The following is a 15,219-nucleotide window of genomic DNA, read 5'->3' on the forward strand; positions in this document are numbered from 1 at the left end:
AGGGATTTTATTCCCTCCCTAACTTCAGGGAAAAATCCCTACCTGGGGAAACAACCTTTCTCTGAGAGATGACCTTGGTTAAAACACATAACGCCAAGAAGGGGAGCAAGCATATTAAGAACAGCATGCCATATACGCCAGATCCCTTGAAACATATGCTGTGCAGATGTTTCTTCCCTGCAGCGACTGTGTCAAGCAGCAAGGATGGACCGGCTCCTGGCACATTTGAATGACGTCGATTCTACCATTCCAGAACACAGTATATTCTTCCATTTGTTTGTCTTCCTCTATGTTTTTTTAATGTCCTGCAGTTTTCTGAGTACAGGTTTTTACCCCCTTAGTTAAGTGTATTCCTAGGAAATCTTAATTGTTTTGTTGCATTAGTGAATGGGATTTTGTTTTTTTTTTTAGTTTCTCTTTCTGTGAGTTTATTATTGGTGTATAAAAAAGCCATAGATTTCTGGTTGTTAATTTTGTGTCCTGCTACATTGCCAAATTCATTTATTAAATCTAGTAGTTTTTTGATGGAGTCTTTAGGGTTTTCTATGTACAATGTCATGTCATCCATGAATAATGACAGTTTTACTTCTTTTCCAATTTGGATGCCTTTTATTTCTTCTTCTTGTCTCATTGCTATGGCTAGCACTTCCAGTACTATGTCGAACAGGAGTGGTGAAAGTGGGCATCCCTGTCTTGTTTCTGTTCTTAGGGGAAATGGTTTTAGTTTTTGCCCATTGAGTATGATGTTGGCTATAGGTTTGTATTATAAGGCTTTTATTAAGTTGAGGTATGTTCCCTCTATTTCCACCTTGCTGAGAGTTTTTCACGAAATGGTGTTGGATTTTGTTGAATGTTTTTTCTGCATCAATATATAAGATTTTGTTATTTTTGTCTCTCAGTTCGTTTATGTGATATATCATGTTTATTGATTTGCAGATATTATACCAGCCTTGCATCCTTAGAATAAATCCCACTTGGTCAAGTTGTATGATCTTTCTAATGTAATGCTGAATCTAATTTTGTAGAATTTTGTTGAGGATTTTGGCATCTGTGTTCATCAGGGATATTGGCCTGTAATTCTCTTTCTTTGTAGTTTCTTTATCTGGTTTTGGGATTAAGGTAATTCTGGCTTCATACAAAGAGCTTGGAAGTGTTCCTTCCTCTTGAATTTTTTGGGTAGGTTTTAGGTCTTCTTTAAATGTTTGGTAAAATTCCTCTGTGAATCCAACAGGCCCAGGGCTTTTGTTTGCTGAAAGTTTTTTGATGACTGCTTCATTCCTCCATAGTTATTGGCTTCTTCCTAATTGAGTTTTGGAAGATTGTATCTTTCTAGGAATATGTCCATTTCTTCTACGTTGTCCAGTTTGTTGGAATAGAGTTGTTCATGGTATTTTTTTTATAATCCTTTGTATTTCTGTGGGGTAAGTTGTTACTTCACCTCTTTCATTTCTGATTTTGTTCATTTTGGTCCTTTCTCTTTTGTTTTTTGGTGATCCTGGCTAGAGATTCATCAATCTTGTTTATCCTTTCAAAGAATCAGCTCTTGGTTTTATTGATTTTTTGTATTGTGTTTTTGGTCTCTATGTCATTTATTTCCCCTCTGATGTTTATTATTTCCATCCTTCTGCTCACTCTGGGCTTTTCGTGTTGCTCTCTTTCTAATTCTTTGAGTTGTAAAGTTAGCTAATTTATTACCAGTTTTTCTTGGTTTTTGAGTTAGGCCTGTAAAATTATGAACTTCCCTCTCAGAACTGCTTTCCCTATGTCCCATAGATTTTAGATTGTTATATTTTCATTGTCATTTGTTTTTATTTCTTCTTTCATTTCTGGTAACCCAATTATTGTTTAATAATGTGCTATTTAACCTCCAAGTGTTTGAATTATTTTATTGTTTTTATTGTAGTTGATTTCTAAAAGCTTCAGAGTTGGCAGGGTCATGCACCTATGACATGAGGCCATAAGGTATCAAAAGAAGCTTTTATTTCAGGCACCTGGGTGCAGGTGGGCTGAGTCCAACAAAGGAATCAGCAGAGAGTGTAGGGAGGGAAAGGATTTTATTAACTTTTGCTGCCTGCAAGCCGTTTTGCTGATGTAAGGGTTTGGTCCATCCTTAGCTCTTCCTGGCGCTAGATTTCCAGTAACTATCTGCACTATGCCATGGTGAAGATTGCAAGCTTTCTGCAAGATATCTGCTAAGCACAATAAGTTTTCTCTGTCCTGTTTTACTCTCTTTAACCCTTTCAATTTCTAGTGTTATGCCATTGTGATCTCAGAAGATGTTTGATAAGATTTCAGTCTTCTTGAATTTGTAGAGACTTAGCCTATGTCCCAATATGTGGTATATCTTTGGAAATGTCCCATGTACACTTGAGAAGAATACATATTTTGTAGCTTTGAGGTGAAATGTTCAAAAGATGTCAATTAAGTCCATCTGATCTAGTGAGTCATTTAAGATTGCTGTTTCTTTGTTGATTTTTTGTCCACAGGATTTATCCAGTGATGTCAATAGGGTATTAAAGTCCCCTACTATGATTGTATTGCTGTCAATCTCTCCCTTGATATGTTCCAGAACTTTTTTTTTAATGTGTTTGGGTCCTTCTGCATTGGTTGCATATATGTTTACCAGAATTATATACTCTTGTTGAATTGCTCCTTTAGTATTATGAAGTGGCCTTCAATATCTCTTGTTATGGCCTTCACTTTGAGGTCTATTTTGTCATATATAAGTATTGCTATCTCAGTTTTTTTTTTCATTTTTGTTTGCCTTAAGAACATTTTTCCATCCCTTCACTTTCAGTCTGTGAGTCCCTTATTCTGAGGTGGGTCTCCTATAGAAAGCATATATGGGTCATGTTTTCTTATCCATTCAGCCACCCTATGTGTTTTGATTGGAGCATTTAATCCATTTACATTTAAAGGTATTATTGATAAGTATTTGTTTGTAGCCATTTTTATTTTTTGTGCTTGTGTTCCTTCTTCCCTTTCTATTTCTTCTTTTTACAACAGTACCTTTTGCATTTCTTGCATTGCTGGCTTGGTAGTAATAAACTCCCTTAGCCTTTTTTTATTTGCAAAGCTCCTGATTTCCCCTTCAATTTTGAATGATATCTTTGCTGGATAGAGTGTTCTTAGATTCAATCCCTTGCTTTGCTTCACTTTGTATACTTCATTCTATTCTCCTCTGGCCTGATGTGTTTCTGTTGAGAAATCATTTGATAATCTAATGGGAGATCCCTGTAGGTAACTCTCTGTCTCTCTCTTGCAGTGCTTAAGATTCTCTCTTTGTTGTTAATGTTTGCCATTGTAATTATGACGTGTCTTGATGTGGGTCTTTTGGGGTTCATCTTGTTTTTGGAATTTCTGTGCTTGTATGACTTTTTTCTTCCTCAATTCAGGGAAGTTTTCTGTCATTATTTCTTCAGATAGGTTTTCTAATCCTTGCTCCTCTTCTTGTCCTTCTGGCATCTCTATTATATGGATGTTGCTTTTTTTATGTTGTCCCTAAGCTCCCTTAAGCTTTCCACCTGCTTTCTATTTTTTTTCCTCCAATTGCTGTTCAAATTGTGTGTGTTTTCCTGCCCTGTCTTCTAGCTCGCTGATGCGGCCCTCCTTTTCTTCTAGTCTATTGTTGAAACCTTCCATTGTGTTTTTTATTGTAACTGTATCATTTTTTATTTCCTCTTGATTCTTACATAAGTTGTTATTTTCTCATCTAGCCTGTTTAGAAACTGTATGACCCTTACTCTGAATTCTTTTTCTGACATTTTGCATGCCTCCGTTTCATTTAGATCCTTTTCTGGCGATTCTTCCTTTTCTTTCCTTGGGGCTTGTTTCTTTGTCTCCCTATTTTTGCTGTCTTTTTCTTGCTCTGGGGTCCCTGCAGGGGGTCCCAGGCATTAAAGGCCCTAGCAGTCCAATGGTCCTGGACCCCTAGCCCAGGAGTTGGGTCTGCCTTGAGCTTCACACTGTTATTGTCTCTCCTCTGAGTTGTACTCCCTTCTCCCATGGTTCTGATTCCTCAGTTGTCTGTTTCTTGGGGTTGGCGCATGTGGGTGCATAGTTGCTCTAGTTTGTGACTCTCTGTGAGGGCCAAGAATCCTCTGGCATGCAATTTTCTGTGCAGCCCCAGCTCCTAAGGCAGGATGGTGCCTAGGTCTCTCTGGCAGTGCACTTGCAGCATGGTACTGTGACCTGTTGCTGGGCACACCAGGACCCACCAGCAGCTCTGACCTGGGGTGGAGGTAGGGTGTGTGCCGGGTGACAGCTGTCTGTGCTGGGTTCAGAGCATGCACAGTTCAAAGGCTCTGTCTATGCCGGGGGCAGGGCACTCAGCAGCCGAAGGCTCTGTCTGTGCTGTTGACCGAGCACCCACCTATCAACGGCTCTGTATCTGCTGGGTGTGTAGCACACACTGGCCCAAGGCTCCATCATTGCTGGAGGCTGGATACGCACCAGGCTGCCTCTCTGTCTGTGCAGGGGTGGGGCAACACTGGTCAGAGGCTCTGTCTCTGCTGGGGGCATAGCAAACACTGGGCTGCGGCTCTGTCTGTGCCAGGGGTGGGGTGCACACCAGCCAAAGGCTCTGTCTGTGCTGCTGGCAGAGTGCAGTCTTGACAAAGTCTCTGTCTGTGCGGGGGGTGGGGTGATCACCGGGCAAGGGCTCTGTCTTAGTGGGGGTGTAGTATGCACTGGGCTGTGGCTCTGTACTAGGACCAGGGATGGAGCAAGGAGTGGGGTACAAGTGGCTTGCACTCACAGCATGGGGACCTGAAGCATGGTATTCTGGGACACTGGGTTTGGGCTTTGGCAAAGAGGCACAGCTCAGGAGGTCTGTCTGGCAAGCACTCACTCTAGACATTGGGACCTACATTGTGGTATCATGCTGCTCACTGCTGGAGCATGGTGGTGGTTCCACGTGTGTTATGGCTGGCAAGCGGCTCCCTGCACAGGTCCTGGGGAGCTATGCAAGGTTGGTCTGGGTTTTGGTGTGTCAGCACTCCTGGCCTCCGTTACTCCCCTCTACAAGATGGCATGGGTTCCCCACCAAAGCCGAACCAGTCTGGGGGTGCCCGTGGTGGCAGCAGGGGCTCCCCATCTAGGAGAGCCTGATCTTCCAGTTCCTGGGACTCCTGAGATATCTATCTGTCCCTCATTCATCCACACACATACCACACATGTCTACACATGCCCTTCTCACCCCTTTACTCACACTCTCTCCCTCTTTATTTATATTTTTTTCTAGTTTCATCTGTGGGCTTGCCTATTTAGTATTTATTTTAAATAATACTTTTTTAAGTCTGTATAATAACTCAATCTTGATTTTTTATATCTATCAATTTGTATTGCCTATTATTTCTCTTAGGTTTTGTTTATGTATCAGATAATCTTTGTATGAGTTTTAAACAATGTATAAGAAAATTTGTAGAGGTATATTTTAAACTTAGAAATAATTTCAAACTTGCAGGAAAGTTGTAAAGTAAGAAAAGTACAAAGAACATTTATATACCATTTGCCCAGATTCACCTATTGTTAACATAACATTTCACTACTTTTACATTATAATTTGAATATGCTCTCCTTCATTCTCTTTTCTCTTTCCTCTTCCCACCTCTCTATATGTATATGTACATGTACATACTTCCACTCATATATTTTTTCTTAGCCATCTGTTTAATTTGCATACATCATGACCTCTTTACCCCTAAATACTCCAAGGCGTATTTCCTAAGGAATATTCTGTGGAGACAGTTTGAGCCTCTGGATGATGTGATTTCTTTGAACAGAAATTGTTATATTTTTCTAGCTTTTTTGGCTAAGATTTATCTAAAAAATTTAGTCTGCCATTGCCAGAAATTTCTAAAGTTTTATTGCTGTTGTATATTTTCCTATTGTGAGGGCCAGTCTCTCCTCATTACCCTTCTTTTATAGAATTTCTTTACTATTGCTACTTATTTATTTTTCTATATGAAGTTTTACAATAAGTTTTTCTTGTTTCTAAATAATTCATTTTTTATTATTAAATTATGAATTAATTTTGGAAGATTTATATTATCATGTTAATATTCCTACATAACAACAGGGTCTGTTTTTCCATTTCTCCAAAACTTCTTTTGGAATCCTCAGCAGTCTTTTACTTTCTCTTCATTTTTTCTTCTGCTCACAGCAAGATGGATTCTGGATATACTCTGAGTACTGTAACAACCATCTGGACGCCTGCATGGAGCTCTCCAAACTGATGAAGGACAGCCGCTATCAGCATTTCTTTGAGGCCTGTCGCCTCTTGCAGCAAATGATTGACATAGCTATTGATGGTTTCCTTCTCACTCCAGTCCAGAAAATCTGCAAGTATCCCTTACAGTTGGCTGAGCTCCTCAAGTATACTGCCCAGGACCATAGGTAAGGGATTAATGGAGGCAAGAGTGAAGGAGAGAGCCTCCTCTACATGTTGGTTCTTACTGAGTATGTATGTTCTTTTTCCTTGTCTGAGCTTCTGTTAGCTTCTTTGCACAATGGGATGATGACATATTCTTGCTTACCTCACAAGGCTGTTATGTGTATAAAGTAAGGGAAGGCTTATAAAGTTGTAAATCAAGTTTCCTTGCATTATAGTGTCTCTGTTACTGGTTTTTAAGAGCTTGTTTATGACTAAAGATGTTAACCATTTCTCATGTGTTGCAAATGAAATATTTTGTTACTATTTTATTCTGGTGTTTTACTTTTTGGTTGTATCAAACTTGTGTATTAAATATGATCATGTTCTGTTTTTAAAAAGTTGTAAGTCAGTATGCACAAAAAAATCATTATGCATCATCATTATTGTACAACTTAAACCCTACCTTCAGGAAGCCTACAGTCTGGTCCTTAGTCCTGAGTTTAGCCAAGTAATTCAACACAAATGGAATAATTGTTCAACTGTTATTTTCTATTCTGCTTAATAGATTTAAATATTTTGGTAACAGCCTGCCCAACTATACCGACCTTACATTTATTCTGCAAGGCTAACTCCTTGGTTTTCTTTATCTTTTCTATCCTGCTCTGCCTCATTCCAACTGTACTTTCCCATTAGACCCTGAACATACTGGGGGAAAATAGACTTGAAACTTCCCCTGAAGTTTTTTTCAAAGTTTTTTAATATTTTCTAGAAAACCAACTCAAAATGGACCAAGGAGTTTATCTCTCAGAATGGAAATGGCATCCCTAACCCCCTACCAGTAAGGTATATGCTGGGAGTCATCTCCAACAATGGGGATGATCTAAAGTGAACCATCCCCCACTCTCCCACTCTTTCAAGTGTTTTACTTCATGAACTAGAGTCCTCAGCCTGTTTCTAGACCGCCTTTAATTGGTATTAAGTCCCTGACCTTAGACCAGTTGGGCCAGCTCTCTGCTTTCTTTCTGATTGAACACTCCAAGTAGAAAGAAGGCCTTTGCCCAATTGTTTTAGTTTCCTATCTGATTTGTATTAAGCCTGCTTTCTACTTTTATTTGGCTCCATTGCCTAGGTTCCTTGGATCTGACTTCTAGATCTAGTTGCATAAGGCCATGGGTGTTGGCCAGTTGGTTTTGTTTATATCAAACTTCTAGGTCAATCCATGCGTTTATTTTTAAGTTGATGTTTTTCTAAGCAAATCATGGGTCATGTGCTTCAGTAGTTTTGGAGCCCTGAACAGATTTCAGATATGAATCCAAATACAATGACACTGGACTCTCCCTTTGTGTGAGTAACACCACCAGTAGTAATTCTGCCTTCCATGCTCTGTTGGCTATGAGGAAGGCAGGTAGAGAGAAGGACCTTGCAAAGGAGGATTCTTCTCTCTCCTCCTTCAGTCTGTTTGCTAGCTTGGGAATGATGGGAATATTCATTAGATATGAAATTTGGAGGTGACTACATCTCATTTAAAAAGATTTAATACAACGCATTGTCAGAACTGAGTGCCAAGTTTTCTAAGGACACAGTTTCTTGTGAGAGCTAACATAGGACGCTGAAGAACCCCCACTAAAATTAAGATATTTTGAAAATAAAAATGGAAAATATTTATGGCACTTATAATGGAAAGACCCTTAAAGGAACGTATTCTAGTCATATTTCCTCCTTCTATAGCTGGAGAGACTGAGGCCCAGACAGTGAAATTACAAAGATCAAGTCCTTGGAAAAACAGGGACACAAATTTTGGACAGTGGTCTGAGAACTTAGCTTTTTTTTTTAACTGTAAGTTGTTTTTTGTTTTGTTTTTTAAAAACCTCACTCGAGGATATGTTTATTGACTTGAGAGAGAAACATTAATGTGAGAGAGAAACCTCGATCAGTTGCCTCCCATACACGCCCCAACCTGGAATTGAACCTGAAACCTAGGTATGTGCCCAGACCTGGAATCAAACCCACAACCTTTTGGTGTACAAGATGGTGCTCCAACCAGCTGAGCCACCTATCCAGGACTGGGAACATAACTTTTTAAACCTTTTTAAAGAGCTCTCCAAGTGATTCCATGCCCAAGAAGGTTTGTCAGCCATTGTATTAGCTCATCTGCAAGGTGTCTTCCGGTTCTGTTAACTCGTGATATCATGAACCTAAATGCCATTCACAGTTATACTTCATGGTGTTAAATGACCAAAAGCAGCCACTATTGTACCTAAATCTCAGTGGAGCAGCCTCCAGACCAATAGTTTTAAAACTGGTATATTCGAATAGTGGTTCTCAGATGTTTTTATATCACAGTTCATTTCCTACCTAATCCTGAGTATCTGTTCCATGGAACCTAGCAGGAGGCTCTAAAAACCATACTTGGGGATGGATGATTTCAACTAGGTAAATTATATGTTACATAATTGCTTTTAAGAGCTCAGAAAGACCATGTTCAAAGCACAGCAAAAAGCTATGTTAGTTTCTTAGGTCAAAGCAACCTCGGGGCCTTTTGAGTTTAATGGGAACCAATAAGATAGGTCATCTGCCTGGGATTTGCCATTCCTGTATTACTTCACCTTGTAACTGGAACCCCTGCCTCAAGGCCTCCTTTGCCTTTGGGTCCCTGGTCTCCTGTCCTTCTATCCCCTGGGATCAAGAATGCTGAGAGAATGTCTCAGTGAGTGACAGGCTACATCAATCCCTATTTTCCTTCAGCATGCCCTATTGGGCCCAGCACTATACCCAGGTCACAGACAGGTTCAGCAAGCTGCATCAAGATGGCAGCTCCTGTGATGCATGTCAGAGTAGCTTGGATTGGAAGGCAATTAGAAGTTGCTGCCAGCTTAAAAGCTTAGTGTGATAGGTGTTAAGATAGGTGGGTCTGAAATGCAGGCAGTCAGGGTGGCTGCTGAGGTAGAAGATTAGATGGATGGACAGTGATAAATGGAGAACAATACTACCTTTGCTTACAGAAGAGTGACATGTCCCCATCCTGCCACCCAACCTTCCTTAAGCTGACAAGAGGGCATTTAGCTGATGTATCTGGAGTAATACAATCTTGCTTCAGTCAATCTCTTCATTAGGGGCCTGGGCCCAGACCTCATCTGGAGTCCTCTGGACTCTGAGCAGGATTCAGACTGGACCACAGCTATTTACTTTTTTCACACACTACTAAAGCTAAAGGGGCAAGTTAGAGATGGGAATATTTCCTCTATAACCATTGTGAGAAAGGCACCCAGGTAACAATGGCAAAGGTTGACTGACAGTATTGCACAGTGGCAGGGATTAATTCATGGCTGAGTGGGGCATGAAGTAATAAGCATTTTCATGCCAGTGCTGTCCAGTATAACTTTCTATAGTAATGTAAAGGCTCTATATCTATGCTGTCCAATATTGTAACCATTGGCCATATATGGCTACTGAATACTGATAAATGTAACAGATAAAACTTGGGAACAAAAAAAATATTTTACTTAAATGTAGCTAGTGGCTACCTTATTGGGCAGTATAGCTTTATGCTTTACCTTCCAGAAAGTAGCTTAAGGCATTTTCCTGATGCTCTCAAATCAGATAGAGGAATGGCCCAAAGAACAGAGGTTCTTGTTTATGTTAACAGCTTCTACTCTACATTGTGGCCCTTCTATCATCACCCTATTCTGCTTCTAAATATCAGGCTCAGATAGTAGTGCCAGAGAATAACTTTGGCAATGTTACAGAGCCCAATAGATCCCCCATAGGCTGTAGGATCTATTGTAAAAGGATGAAATGTAACATGAACAAATGTAAAGATTTGCAGTTGTGTTTAATAAATCAACAGTTAAACTACAGATTGAGAGACATGCAGCTTCCAGACAGCATATTTCAAAGAGACTTAGGAAACATTAGTCAGCCATAAGCTCAATATGAGTCAACAGTAGGATCCAGAAGAGAAACTGATAATAGCTAACATTCATAAAGATTCAGGATAAAGAAGAGCTTATTTTTTAACAGAGTTTTCTTGAGACAAAATAAACTGGTTAGGAGGAATAGTAAGTATTTTGTCACTGGAAGTGATTAAATACAGTAATGTTTGAAGACTGAGGTCTGACAGTTGTACAGAAAACAAACTGGAGTAAAGGAGTAAAATAGTTTACATGGATGATTAAACCCTCAATAAATCCTAAGGTAATTCTCCTCATTTTGGGGGAAACTAAGGAAACTGAGTCACTGAGAGGGTGAATGAAACTTGCCAAAGGCCACACCACTAGTCAGTGACAAAACTAGGATTTGAGCCCAAGGAGTCTGGTTTCAGTCTCTGTTCTAATCACTATTCTATGTATTATCTCTATATTGTTCAGGAGGATGTTACTTCACAGTGATTTGGGGCAGAGTTCCCTAGAAATAGGTGATAGAAGAAATGGTAAAGTTGTCTGGACCAAGGCATGTGCGAAGATCCCTTCTTGGTTTTTAGCTGGTTGTATCAGATAGGACACAAAAATAATGGTGTAGAAAAGATATGGGTCTATTTTTTATCTTATGAAAAAGATGTCTGCAGGGAGGTAATCTATGGCTGCCATAGTCATCAGAGACTTGGACTTTCTCCACCTTTCTCTTATCCTATCTCTAGGAGTCTGGACCTTATCCTTATGGTCCAAGATGACTGCTAGAACTTCAGCCATCAAATCTATATTCTAAGTATCATGATTAAGTAAGGGCTAAAGAATAGTATGCCAATTTCCTTAAAAGAGGTTTCTCAAATTATTCTCCACACTTTTATTTACATATCATTTGACATAATTTAGTCACATAGTCACCCCTTACTGTAAAAAATGATAGGTAATGTAGTCTCCATGTGACATGGCTTCTATCTGAAAACCAGGGTTCTGTTATACTAAGTAGGAAGAAGAAAATGGATGTTAGGGTTGGCATGTAGCAAATTGGTTCTCTGGCACATTGAGTCATTCAACTTGTACTTTTGTGTCTTTGCAGTGACTACAGGTATGTGGCAGCTGCTCTGGCTGTCATGAGAAATGTGACTCAACAGATCAATGAACGCAAGCGGCGTTTGGAGAATATTGACAAGATTGCCCAGTGGCAGGCCTCTGTCCTAGACTGGGAGGTAGGATCCTTACCAACAGGGATATTGGGAATTCTGAACAGCTTAGCCAGAACTGCACATAGCCATGGATGGGTGAAGAGGAATTAGATTTGAAGAGCAGCAGGAAGGATTTAGATGAGAGCCAAAGCAAAACTTCATGCTAATGAGAGGTATCATGTACTTGAATAGCTTTCTAAGAAGGTTGGATAAATCTTTGTAACAGTGCTTCATTAAGAAAGGAAAGGTTCATCATTTTTCTTATTGCCAGGAAACGATTGGGTTGACTAGGTAACCTTTCAAATCTCTTTCAAGTCCTGGAATTTCATCACCACCAGATGAATACTTGGCTGAAGAGATCTATATCCTAATTCACTCCCAAACACAGAATACAAGGTTGGTTCTCTGGTATAGGCCAGCCAACATACTTATTTTCCTCTTGTTAGGATCACCTCACCATGACATATCTATTAGGTCTACCCAAGCCTGCACACTTCAGGCCCTGACTATCATCCCTGCCAAATTGACAGACCAAATTCTGTTGTTGTTTTTTTGTCATATGCTTATAAAAATAATACCTCACAACCCCATTCCATTGGACATAGATACAACCTCTAAGTAATAATCAATACTTCAGAGCAGCTTAGGGGAACAGCATAGAAAATGACCTGTTCCAAGGACTGTTGTTTCTGGAGAATTTGAATTCCTAATTTTTCTGATGCTGATATTTGGTTTAGCTATCACTTTACCACCCTTTACACGCATTAGATCCACTTGAAAGGAAGGGAGAAGGAACATATCCCCGACAACTTCTTTTTAATCTTTTTTTTTTTGAGATTTTTTTTTTACCAGGAACCCAAGTTTAGAGCTCATGTTTGGGAACATGATTGTGATTTCCTCCTCATGGAACCCTTCCCCTCACATCCTGGTTGTGTAATACCCAAGGACCTATTGCAGTTTACCATCGGGTGATTTAATCCAAAGAAGTTGGAGGATACACAAAGCCCCAACATGATGGAGGCAGCAAGAGCATCTGTTTAAAAGCTAAACTGGCTTGATGAGGCATGTTCCTGGGACCAGGAGACCAAATCTGGTGCTGGATGGATTTGTTATTTCTCTGCCCTCTTGTCAGTAGGCAGCATTGAAAATAAACTGTATGAAAATAAACCCTACATCAGACAATCAGCCTGTAATCAGAATGGTGTGCTGAGAATTGAGATGAGTGAGATGTGCTTTTGCCTATCCGGGGGTGAAGTGGAGACAAATACATTCTAGGAAGAGGAAACAGTGTGAGCAAAATTCTGGAGGAATGGAAGAGAACAATAGGCCTGTGGGGAAGGGGTCAGTGGAAAAAGATTGCACTTTGGGGACAAGGTGAGAGCTCTGAATTCTGAGAGAGCTCTTTCCTTCACATGGACTGATTTGACATGGCCACTTTCAAGCAGCCATATAAGATGAGCCATACAGGAACCATTATATTATTCCAAATGTCCAAATAAGGAAACAGATTGAGAGTGGTTAACATATTTCTCATAGGCACAGGTAAATTGGTAGCAGCAGTGGGTCTAGAACCCAAGCCTTCTGAGATTCTCACCTCAGAAAACTTCCAGGACACCTGGTTGTTCCATTAAAGAATCATTATTCTACTGTGGTTCAGTGGTTAGAACATGGAATTTGGAGGGAGTCTACCTGGATTCAGCCACTTTAGTACAATTACTTCCAATTTCTCTGACCTTGATTGTGGGATATTAACAGTATATTTCTTATTATGTTGTGAGTATGAATAGGAGTATGTATGTAGCACAGGATATAGGGCACACAGTAATACTCAATAGAATAACTTTCACTTATATAGAGCTTATAATATGATATGTACTTTCCTAACAACTTTATATATGTTGATTTATATAATCTTCACAACAGTCAAATGAGGTTGGTACTGCTAGTATCCTCATTTTTAAAATGAGAAAACTGAGGCACAGAGAGGACATGTGAATTGCCCGACATCAACTGTCAACCACCTTGATGAGCATAAGGAGTATTTTTTCAAGGTTTTATTTGTTTTTGTTTGCTTGGTGGAGTTATATGTGATAAGTAGTACTTAGAATAGAATTTGTCTACTTACTGATACGGTGGGTGGACCAGATGACACTCAGTAGTCCTAGTCCTTGTACAATCATTCTCAGTTTAGTAAGTGGTGCATCTAAAAGTAATCTTGGCCATTCTTGTATGGCATTGGCCCCTTTTATAGATTTCTTTCACTTCATATATATTCAAAATAGATGGTGACACATCTTCCTGGCATACCTCAGATGGAACATGGCAGACTGGTACCACTCTCACCTTTCCATTCCTTCAAAGGAAAGGCCTGTATAGTCCCCTCATTCTGAGGACTTCCTCTCCCAGATCTGGGCCTCCAGAAGTTCTGTGCTACTATGTGGGCTCCCAAAGAAGGAGTGTTATCTAAGTTTTAAGGTATCCCTGGGTTGGAGTCTAGAGTCACAGTAATATCTCTGAGCTTTCTTTCTGAGGTTGTATTATTAGAAAATATTCCCGCTGAGCACCTCTTTTCCTTTCCATCCCTTAGACTGGGAAAAAATGGTATGCTTGAGAATATAATATCCAGCTACCCCTCTCTTTGGCCCAGTGTTGTTTGCCTCTGATTATTTCTGGGGTGATGCAGCAGCCATCATTTCTAACTGACTTCAAGCTTTGAGTACCAGGGCTAGGAACTTAGACATCATCCTCAGATACCTCATTTAACAGCTGGGAAAGCTGAGACCCAGAGAAAGGAAGGTACTGACTCTCCAGTAATTTTGGCCTGGATACAGCATAATGTAATGGTAAGAGTGAGCACATTCTCCAAAGCCATAGAATTGAGGTTTGGTTGTAGATCTGTAGCTAACTAGCTGGATAAACTTGGCTGATCACTTGACCTCTCTGTAACTCAAACTATAAAATGAGAGCAAGAATATCTATCTCTCAGGGCAACTGTGAGTGTTAGAAGAGATAAAGTGTAACACAATGTTTGACCAATATAGGTGCTCAGTAAGTATTAATCCTGGGCACTGCTCTTTGTCCCCATCTGCACATAGGCCCAGGAACACACATCCTGGTGCTCATGGCTTTGATTTTGTTTGCCTTGTGTTCCATGAGTTCCAAGTACATCTCTATTAGTCTTATCCACTGAAGATGTAAGATCCTTGAAAATAGGTTCCAAGTCTAACTTAGCATCTGACAGACCTACCACATACCTCTGACCTAGCAGAATTACCATTAAAAAAGGAGCCTTTAGAGACTATAGAATTAAAGAATTAGGAAGCAGGTGTCTTGGTGCTTTTTTGTGTGTCTGACTCTACATAACAAGGAGGAGTTGTTTCCAACTCTCTGGATAATAAATCAAGGAAGCATGTGGTCATAAAGTTTTCTATTTAATCAATATATTTTAATAACTTATTAGAGGAAGAAAAACACTATTGTAAGAGGGTGAGTGGTTTCTCTTTTCCTTTATTATCATCTCCTTCTTGCTCTCCCCTGTCCCCTTTTTCTCATCCAAAAAACAGAGAGACTTATACCACCTATTCAGACTTACCCTTCAGATACAGGAAAGCATCTAAAAGACAAATGCTGGGATGAAATACTGTGGCAGAGAGAGATTCATAGAGAAAAAGAGGCCAAATTAGAGAATGAACTTCATGGCAGCTGGTGCCCCTAGGGCCAGAGGGCAATTGACTATAGCAGT

General features: G+C 39.8%; 1 protein-coding gene across 7 annotated transcripts in view; it reads left to right on the plus strand.

Annotated features, from left to right (window-relative positions):
- Positions 1–15,219, plus strand: part of ARHGEF9 (Cdc42 guanine nucleotide exchange factor (GEF) 9) — a 204,287-nt gene that overhangs the window by 124,847 nt on the left and 64,221 nt on the right. For all 7 annotated transcript variants that reach the window (XM_005882609.2, XM_005882611.2, XM_014530266.1 and 4 more), the window contains 2 exons: positions 6,164–6,396; positions 11,372–11,501. In XM_005882609.2, the coding sequence (XP_005882671.1) occupies positions 6,164–6,396; positions 11,372–11,501 (363 nt within the window). The remainder of the gene's footprint in view (positions 1–6,163; positions 6,397–11,371; positions 11,502–15,219) is intronic.

Source organism: Myotis brandtii, unplaced genomic scaffold (assembly GCF_000412655.1).
Source record: "Myotis brandtii unplaced genomic scaffold, ASM41265v1 scaffold73, whole genome shotgun sequence".
NCBI classification, from domain to species: domain Eukaryota; kingdom Metazoa; phylum Chordata; class Mammalia; order Chiroptera; family Vespertilionidae; genus Myotis; species Myotis brandtii.